The 10,147-nt window shown below is 47.1% G+C and overlaps 1 protein-coding gene across 1 annotated transcript; it reads right to left on the bottom strand.

The window, feature by feature from the left end:
* Positions 1-7,500: 7,500 nt before the first annotated feature.
* GRIFIN (galectin-related inter-fiber protein) lies at positions 7,501-9,917 on the bottom strand. The gene is made up of 4 exons (XM_051777404.1): positions 9,906-9,917; positions 8,359-8,438; positions 8,104-8,266; positions 7,501-7,665 (listed from the first exon to the last, which is right to left on the bottom strand). The coding sequence occupies exons 1-4, from the start codon at positions 9,915-9,917 to the stop codon at positions 7,501-7,503; spliced, it is 420 nt and encodes a 139-aa protein (XP_051633364.1).
* Positions 9,918-10,147: the final 230 nt, after the last annotated feature.

Below are 10,147 nucleotides of genomic sequence, written 5' to 3'. Positions count from 1 at the left end.
GAACACGAGCTATTTCTGCCCCCGTGGTCCAGGTCCTTATCATAGTTCTGGGGTGGCATTTGCGAATGTCAGCGCTTTGATGCGGCTGTGAATCCAGGAGGAGATAAGAGGCCAGCGCTGCACACAATCAAAGGCAATACAAAGAAGATGCCAAGTGCACTTCAGATTCCCTGAAAATAAAATAGCAAAGCAAATAAAAAAACATCTGGGAATTGATGTTTGTTGTTTGTAATTACTTCCATGAGAGTGAAAATCTTTCTTCTCCCACTAGTCTTCTCTCTCAAGCAAAGAATGAAACATTTAAACTATCTCAAGTGTCCTTTGGAGGATTTTAAATGGAGAATGTGTGCATTTTTATATCTGGGAATATTCACTGGTCTGTTTTCATAAACAGATATGTGCCAAATTCCATATCTTCTGTCCTTTCTTTTGGAATCCTTTTAGATTGAGTGCTCCAGAAATGTAGTGGCTGAAACAGAGAGATAATTTTGCACAGAAGAATTTGTCTGATACCATGTTCACTCACTCAAGAACAATGAAACAAAACACCATTTTGACATTGGAATGATAGAAAAATCTGTCTTTCAGATATCTTTGCTTTTGGCAAGTAGCAGCCTGGGAGCACAGGGCTGAATGTGATCCTGGAGAACCCCTGCTTAAACCCAGGACCACATCAGATGAACTTGACCCTGTCTCAATAAAAGGAGAGTCCTAAATGGAGAGGTACTGCATAATAAATGTTTTTTTTTAAAGGAGAAATCAGTGCTGTGGGTCCCCAAATCATTGCACAAACTTACAGACAAGATTTTGAAGTGATACTGAGCACTCAAGTCAAGCCTTTGAGAAGTTAAGAGAAGCCAGAACTTGACAGGGGTGGCAGCTGACATGCAAAGCAACTGTCTAACACTGGCTGCATGCAGGCCTTCTCTCCCTAGAGCTGTAATCCAGGATCAGATGAAGCAATAGTGGGATTTCCTCCGTGTTCGTGTTTTGTGTGTTGGTTCTTGCTCTCTTCACCAATACAGACACCACCAGCCCCAGGGAGAAATAATTAGAACCAGACAGAAAGCAGAGCCCACGTCAAACAGATTCTGGTAATTGAGGAAATCTGCTGAAACCACCAGATTTGTGGGGCTCCATTTCATCCTGTTATGTCTTCAGTGCTCTTAACACTTTGGCACTGATGCTACCAAGAAGAGAGGCAGATAAAACAGCATTAAGAGCAGGGTCTGCTAAGGCATCCAGTCCTCCCTCCATCCTTCTACCTGCACACTGCCAGACTTGCATTTCAATATTCCTTCCCTGGTGCTCTATACCCAGGTGCAACAGGCTAATAAAGGGCTTTTTAGATGACAAAGCTTTCTGGGTTCCATCAGCTGATTGCCATCTGGGGGAAATCTGACAAAGGCTTTAAATTTGCCACTGTTTGCCTTTTTCCAGCTGCAGAGGCTTGCAGCAGGGAAACGAGGGGAGGCAGGAAGGAAAGGATCCAAGAAATAAATGCTCTCAGGGCCCAGATCTGTGAACATGAGGGAGGAGATAGAGATTTTAGAGAATATAATAGGAGAGAGTTTGTCTTTCTGAGCAAGCTAATTTGCTTTCAGCTGAGGTGACACTTTGCCAGTAGCTGTCACAAAACAGATACTCCTGGGATCAGGTTGCAATAAGGATTAGAACTTGAGCACATTTGCAACAATGATGATCAATCATGTGTTATGTGTTTAAAAATAAGCTTTCCTGTATTTTTTACTTCTAATCAGGAAATCCTTAGGATTTGTGCTCTCTGGATTCAAGAGTGAATAAGCTGGGAGGCAGGGAGAGATGTGATCCTGGCTCTGAATACTCTGAGGCAGTGTAAGATAATCTGTGAGTTATTTACCTTCAGCAGCCACTTAGAAGGAATCGCCTTTTTCTATAACTAAAGTTATAGAAAAGCAGGCATTGAGAGGCTTTGAGGGGTTGTTAAACTCTGTCAGGTTCAGCTGTAAACCTCTCTAATGCCTCACCTCTCTCTGTGCAGTGACTCATGTGGAAAGGCTCAGGCAATTTACTGGAAGTACAATCAGTGCCCTCTCATCACCACTGACCGCTTCTGCCTTTCTGTTTCCAGTGTGTGTTCACAGCACAGAGCAACTTCAGGAAATGAAAGCTGACAATAGCTGCAGTTCGGCACAAAGGCAGAGGAGGTTACAAGGTGAAATAGCTGCATTTCAGTTCTACTCCCCATTTTTGAAAGCAGCAAGATTTTTGCGCCTTGGGTCACACAGAAGTTGCCAAGTCTTTCTTTGGAAAGGGGACGTATCAAGGAAGGGGAGGAAAACGAAGGGATGTTGGTGGTTCTTTGGTTGTTGTGCAGGCTGGAGCATGAACAAAGCTAGAAAACAGTTGATTAGAGTCTGTGAGCACAGTGTGTGTACAGTGTGTAGAGGTGCATGGAAACTCCTCAGGCTAATGAGCTGCTCTGCAGCCCTGGTCCCTCACTGAAGACAAGGGGCTGGCTCAGCTGTGTAACCTGAGCTATGAAGGGGTCCAGCATGGAACTTGTTGGCTCATTAAGGCTTGGGGCAATATCTGATAGATCACCAAAAGTCCTAGCCCAACCTACTCATAAGCTCCAAGGCCAGGCCATGAGCTGCAGGGTGAGAATACCAGGTTGGAGCTAAAAGCACTTGGTTCCCTCCTTCCTTTTCTGCTCTCCTTCTTTCTTGCCTTGGTTCCCTCACCTGCACAAGGGTGTTATTATAGTTCTTTTTATAGTTTACTTGGATCCTTGTGATTTAGAAGTGCTTTGTAAGACCCAAACAGCCTTACAATGGTGTGATGGTGCAGAGAAAACATCCTGATCTCCGTAGGCTGTTGCCTTGTGCTCTGGTAAATTCAGAGATTTGGCTAGTGATGTTCATGTAGCTTGAAGGAATAACATGATAAATTGCATCTAGCTTTGGCAAGAGGGTCTTGAAATGACTGTGGAACTGAAGGGCCAGCAAATTTGGGCATCAGGCTAATTTCTGTCACCTTTTTCTCAAGCAGCAGAGGATGCACAATAACTCAGCTGCCAAAAAAGTGATACCATTAGCTTCCAACTCTCCAACCTCTAGAGCAGATCCTTTCTTTCAGAAAATAATCCCTCTCCAGCCTTTCATGTCTGCAGCTGGTACCTGTCATCATGTATGCAAGATCAGGGTTGGGAGGTGTGCTTCTGTGTCTGAGCCCGCTCTGGATGGAAATGCTGTGAGTTAGAATGGCTTTATAAACCTTTCTTTAACTGCAATAAGAGAACCATCCCTCTGCTTTCCAGCAGAGACTCTTTTCTAGCTGCAATCTGGGGCTGCCTGGTGCCTCAGAAATGCCTCTTCCCAGCCAGAACTGGGAGCTACTGCTCTTTTCCTCTTTTTTCTTTTCGTTTTTTAGCTTTCCTCATATGTTTCAGAAAAAGGCTGAACATTTTCCCTCTGTGTTCCTTGGTCCTGTCAGCAAACACCTGTGACTCCTGAGCATTTAAGAAGTCTGACAGCCCACGGTGTTGAATAAGCAGCCTCTTAGATAAATACTCGGAGACATAAGGAAGAAAGTCCTTGCTGATAAGGTCTGCATTTCCAGCAGGTGTTTCTGTAACAACGTGTTGGGAAACCAGAGGCCTCGGGGGATGTGGGAAATTAGAGATGCCATAGATAGGGAGACCAGGATCACTGAGTTGCACCGTGACACAGCTGCTTGTTATTAGTGGAGAGGAGAAGATCTCTGCTGCAGCCCAGCTGTTGTCCATCAGGAGATGCTCCCGGGGCCATTGAAATGGGAGGAGAAAGGGAATTGTTGGTTAAATGGTTAACAACTGCCCTCCTCCTGCGTTTCTTCACCAGAGCTGTCATCTAGCTGTAAGTAGCTAAACCCCCAGCATCAATTTTGGTAGGTTTGGGCTTTTTTACGTGACAGGGATGGTCATGTAAAAAAAAAATAATATTAAGTCTCAAAGTGGGTATGGGGCATGTGCAACCTGCGTGACTTCCTGGTTTTTTTGTACTTTCCTAGAAGTCTTCTCACTGCACTGACAACAAGTCCTCACCCTTTCCCTCACTGCCTTTCCTAACTTGAGGTAGGACCCAGTGTCTGATATTCAATTGTCCCTTGCTCAGGCTGGCAGGGATGGTGTCAGTCCAATGTCCCCAGGGTGCTGCTCTGCTGATGAGATGTGACTGTGGCTGATGTGGGAGCTGTTTGCTCACCAGCCTGTGAGGAATTTGCTGGTGTTTGCTGCTGGGGTGTGGGATGATTGCCAGTGGTGTCAGGGACACCAAGGGGTGGCTCTGATCGTGCAGCAGTAGATGCTCCACAGGAGATCCGTGACACTGCCAGAGGGGATCTTGGCCCTGGAAGTCCTGGCACAGCTCAAGCACGAAGGATTATGAGCCTGACTTTCCCCTCATTGATCTGGAGACACGCCAGAGCATTTCTGAGCTCTGCAGATCCAGCCCAAAGGAGGTGAATCAGTGGGAGATCACCACCCCTGTTGGCTTTGCCTCCTGAGGGAAATTTCTCTTTCTCAGGTATCCCTCCTATAAGCTCAATGGGCAGCAACTGCTGCTTTATCTGCAAATCCTGACTAGGACAGTCCCTATTCCTTCCTGCAGCAATTGCTCTCTCTAGAACATTCCAGCAGGCTCTTATGCAGCACGTGGCCACAGCAAAAATATTGAGCTTGACCTTGAGGTTGGGCAGTGAAATTCTGGCAGAACCCTCCAGAGCTGCACCCCCGGCAGCTGCAGCTCCTTCCCCTTCAAAAGGTTTCCAGCTCTTCAAAAATACCCCTGGACAAGAGCTTGTCTCCATCAGTTCCATCCCCAGTTTCAAACCCTGGGTCATGAACAGGAAGACTGGTTGGAATTCGGGAGAAGAATTGATTTGTTCCATTTGATCCCCTCAATATCAGCATAAGATGCTTCTGTGGAAGTCTGGTGGGCCAACCCTGATCCTGAGAGTTTAACTGACCATCATAATTACGGGGATTAATTTTTTTTCTGGAGCTTCTCCTTAAGGGGCAGATGAGGGGCACAGACTTGGAGGGCATCTCTTTCCCCATAAAACTGTGCAAAACAGCTATAAACAGCCAGCCCTGAAGTTTTCCTCCCAGCAAGGCTCAGTAGATTCCCAGACCTCTCTTGCTCTGCAGTCCCCTTCACCCTTGGCTGTGTTTTGGCTGGAGGAGGCAGCAGAGCTGTGGATGTGTCAGGAGAGATGGGGCTCTCTGGGTGCAGATGGCAATGCAGTGAGATCAGCCGCTGGCAGGAGCTGGAGGGAACATGTCCAGGAGTCAGGGCATAATCTCTGTCTCTGCCTGATTTTTGTGACATCTCTTTATTTGTTTGTACTTGAAATGTTTTTTTACCCTGTTTTTCTGTGGTCCTTTGTGCTCACTTCTGGAGGACAATGGAATTGTGGGGTGTTTCTGCAGCAGTGGCTATAGATGGAGTTGGTGGCTATGTAAGTACAAAGCATTACCCTTATGAATCATTTAATCACTTTTCCTTCATGAAAAATTATATCTATGTCTATCAGCCCCCAAGTAAGCACCAAAAAAAAAAAGTGATTTCTTTCAAATGCTGCTCAGCATTATCAGATGGATGACACAGAGATCCCAGTGGGCCTGATTTTGTCTGAGTTTGTGCCTGTTTTACTGAAGGGATGGCCATGAGAGCAGTTGTTGAACAAACAGACAACCAGAATTTGAGTCGACCCTCTTGTCCCAGTGGTGACAAATTTATTCCAGGCCAGAGGAAATCTCACCATCCCCAATTTTCCTGACTTGCAATCTAGACCACTGCCATTTCCAAACCATATTTTCTGTTCTTTAGGGTAAAGGTACCATTTGGCACCATATTGTGTTCCCATTGAGCTCTTTGCCACAAGAACGGGGTGGTTTTCAGTTAGTGTTCTTTTATAGTCTGGAGAAACATTATAAACTTTTGAACAGATTCATAAATGTCAACTTTGTGGCATCATGTGTTGGGGTTTGCTGCAGCCACCTCTTCCTCACAAGTCCTTGAAAGTGTAAACAGAAGGAAAAGTTGGGAATGGCCAATTTGAGCATTGAGAAAAGGCTGGAGCAAAGCCCAGATCTCACCCTAAGGCAAAGATGGATCAGGCCTGACTTGTTACAAAGTGATTTCTCCTCAATGGAAAGGACAGGCAAGGCAGGATCATTCCTTTTGCATTAGGAATGTGGTCTGTCTTATGTCTGAGGAACAAAAGAGTGATTTGGGGGCAGCTGTAATTGCATTTTTGGAATAAGTTCCTGTTCAGATTTAACACTGTGACATTATGCTGTTTATGACGCGTGTAATTAAAACAAAGTAAAAATAACATCTTTTAGCCTGCTGTGGCCTGGTGGAGGAGTCAGAGATAAGTTGTGCTCCAAGGAAGAGGTTGGAAAAGAGAAGAGGGTGCAAGGGACAAGTGGACTGTTTTGAAAGACAACTAAGAAGGGGGAGAAAAGAAAACAAAAAAGCAGAGCAAAAAGAAAATCCAGAGGCTATCCATGGGAATAATGGCACTTTGTTAATTCCAAACATATCATAATTTCTAGACCCTGACGTGCTCAGTTCCTTTTGTTTGGAGTCCAGCTGCATTTCTGGTGCGTGACAGAGGGACCATGTGTTTTTATGTGCCTCCTTAAGCTCTTGTCCTTTTCTGACCCACTACACCACTCTTAGGAGTCTGTCTAGGAAGCCTGGACTTGGCAGGACTTGGGCTGAGCAAATATCCTTGAACCAGTGAAAGGAATCTCTGGCAACACCTGGCAAGATGAACCTTATCCCACTGATCTGCTGATGAGGGAACATCACCTGCTATTACCCTTCAAAGCAAAAAGGCAGTGCCAAACCCAAGCAAGCCTCCTCTGTGTCCTCCTGCCCAGTCACCAGCCTTTGTTCATGCCAGGTGTCTGGAGACTGGCAGGGAATGAATAACATGATTGACCTGCCCAGGGAGGGATGTCTCAGCGGGGATTTCCTTGGTTGATTTTATTGGCAAATATGGTAGAATTTTTGCCCAGCTCCTGGACAGAAATTCCCTTTCCTCCCCTAATATCCACACCCATTACGTCCTTTACCACGTGGCCAGCTGAGGACTAGTGCTAATTCACACCCTACTCTTGGGCAAATGGAATTTCTGAGCTGTTTGAAACACAATTTCAGGTGTCCAGACTACTTGAGGCAGATTTTTATGCACTGTGGTGATCTCCCAGGCTGTCCAACAGCAAAGATGATCAGACCTACAAAGCCTGTTGTGCACCCCAAGGCACAGGGGCAGAAGGTCTGGGCTGCAGTAAGTGATGTGGCTGGGTGCTGTGGCTTGTGGTGGGAATGACCATTCCTTCCACCATGAGAACACAAGCATAGCTATCTCCCTGGCTGGTGATGGTGTGTGGAACCAGGGAGCAGATGGTCCCTGGCTGGATCAGGAGCTTGAGAAGGAATGGTTTGTGAGAGTTCCCCACTCTGGTCTCTAGTAAAGACCTCGTTTGGTGATTTCCACTGAAGAAATGTCAATGTCATTGAGAATCTGCAGCTTGGTGATGGATGAAAGATTCTTCTGCCGGTGCTTGTACTGCAGGACTTTGTTTTCATTGATGAAAATGTGGAAATAGTCCTGATCAGAGTAGATTTCAACCTGAGAGAGAGAGAGACTGTGTCAGATTCATGTGGCCACGTCCTCACTAGACCTTGGTTCCATCACGTCAGTGAGTGCACCCACTTCAAATCCTGCCAGACTGACACGCACACACAGTGCTCACCCCCACTTTGGGCAAAAGGAGGAAATAACTGGGTTTTCATTTCATGATAACATAAATTGGTGGTAACGCAAAGCCTAAACTGAAAATGAATGCAGCATCCAGGAATTATTGCTGGAGCTCTGCAGGTCTGTGCCAAACCTGTGTGTAAATCACCAGGATACAACAGATACTAACAGGAGGCAGAGCTAGAGAGGAGATGTTGCTGGATATAGTGCTGGCAGGAAAGGCAGCACTAGATCCATGAGGAGAACCCAAATATTGCCTGGGTCACTCCTATTACAGCTGAGGAGACTGGTGGGGTGACATAGGGTTACCTGGAAAGGCTCCTTTGCTTCGAAGGGGAAGGTGGTGTTAACCTCTTCCTTCCCCCACTGGCTGTCTAGGAAGGAGTTGCAGATGATTCTGGAGCTGGAGAAGCGAGGGTTAAAGTGGAGAGCGATTTGGTCTCCAGGATCACAGAGCAAATTGATTTCAAACCTGAGACAGTGAGAAAAAGAAGGGATAGAGAGCTGTGGAGTGCTGCTGCTGGCTGTCACGAGCCAGGAGAGCTGTGAGCAGTGTGTCCTTACATGTTTGAACTGGAACTGGTCTCGCCCTTGACCACGATGCTCCATCCAGGACAGATTCCCTCTGGGTACAGGGCCTCGAACTACAGAGAAGGAGGTGCTGGTAAAGCACGACAAGGTGGTAGAGGTGCACTGCCCCACTCATTCCTTACGTTTCTTTCTCACCCTCTCATTTTCTTCTTATTTCTCCCCCCTTCCCACACAGGCACATTCTCTGTCTATGTATTTTTGTCACTCCTAAATAATCTCAAGGGCCCCAGAAGGTTAAGAAATAAGGTCGCTATGACATCCAGTCGATGAGGTGGGATTTGCTGTCCCCAAGGTCTTTTGTAAAGAGCTGGATGGGATCAGGGAGCAAAAATTAAAGACAAACCTGAATGTCTTCATTGCTGTCAAGACACAAAGACTCTCTGCTCCTCTCTCTGCCTGAGCAATACAAAATCTGAAGCAGAAAACTCTGTGATGCTTTGCAGCAGAGGAATAGGTGTAAAGTGGCATCCAGCCTGAGCTACTGCAGCATTATATGGCTGACACTTCCCACAAGTTCCTGCCTGATCCCCCCTTCCACCTGCTCTCCCTATCTTCAAGGTTAAACTTGCATAAAATGAGCTCAAAAATGTTCCTTTTTGAATAATTCATAGTTTTACTAAATAACTCATTTTAATAAGAAGTGCTTGCCATTTCACCCCACTTTTTTTTAACACTCTAATGATCTTGCATTTCTGAGCATCCCACTCTCCCAAACTTATTGCTCACACCGGCAAAATTTCTCCAGCCTTGGCATCTCCACTGTGAGTTCCATGCCTGTCTCTCCCTCCCTATAGCTCAGGACTTTCACTGCCCTGTTTCTTTCTCTGCCATGACTTCCTATTTCCAATGCATTTTTGGGATAAGCATGTTTTTGGGCAGGAGCTGAGAGGTGGAGGTGGCCAACCTCACCCTTGTGCCTGGCTACTTTTGGAGGGCAGGTTTAGGAACCCACACATGGTCACTCGAAGGCTCTGCCCACACCAGTGTTTGTCCCTGTAAGACCCAGAGAGCTGATGGAGCTGACTGAGTTCTGACTGCAAACAGCAAGTGGTGGTGACAGCACCAATGTTCACCTTGCCTTGACCCTTGTCATCATTACAACAGCCCCAGCAAGAGACACCCCACATCCACAGGAAACAGCCATTCCCTCTTTGCTGCCGGCTGTCCCACTGGGGAGGGATGGCCACACACAGGTCTAGTCTGCATTGGTTGTGTTTTGGTCTCAGCTAGAACCCTGCAAGTCAGAGCTGCTGCCATTAGGGCAGCATTACCCCAGACCAGCCCTGGTACAACCAAGATGAAAATCCATCCTATTGCCCTTTATCGAACACCACGAAGCTCAGTTTTGCAACAGCCTGGACCAGACTGACACAGAGGAGCAGCGCTGTATCATCCCTACATCTTTCAGGATTTCTACCTTTCCTGCCTTTCCCTGTGCTGCTTTCCTTTGTCCATCACCTGACCCGTGCCATCACCCCTCACACAGGCCAGGCTGTGCCACCTCCTGTCCCCAGCCTTACCCGCAGTGCCATCGCGCTCGCCGGCCCCGCGCCGCAGACCCGCCCGAGAGCACGGCCGGGGGGTCTTTATAGATGCCGCCGGCCAGGAGCCCTCGTGTGCAGGGATTGGCCTCCCCAGGCCTCCGGTCAGAGCGAGCTGCCAGGCACAGCTGGGAGATGGGGAGCGGTAAATCCCGCTGACGCCCGGCAGGGTCAGCCCGTTCATGCGTGCGGGGCTAATCCAGCCCTGCTGCTGCCCGCGG

This window comes from Manacus candei, unplaced genomic scaffold (assembly GCF_025592945.1).
Source record: "Manacus candei isolate 608988 ecotype Guabito, Panama unplaced genomic scaffold, ASM2559294v1 h1tg000002l, whole genome shotgun sequence".
Lineage (NCBI taxonomy): Eukaryota > Metazoa > Chordata > Aves > Passeriformes > Pipridae > Manacus > Manacus candei.
The sequence above is the reverse complement of the archived record's forward strand: the minus strand, read 5'-3'. Positions and strand labels throughout refer to the sequence as shown.

Coding starts and splice junctions, on each gene's coding strand:
- GRIFIN (XM_051777404.1), bottom strand. Junction 8,267..8,358: donor ACCAGTTCCAGTTCAAACAT/GTAAGGACACAC, acceptor TCACTGTCTCAG/GTTTGAAATCAATTTGCTCT. Junction 7,666..8,103: donor AAGCAAAGGAGCCTTTCCAG/GTAACCCTATGT, acceptor TCTCTCTCTCAG/GTTGAAATCTACTCTGATCA.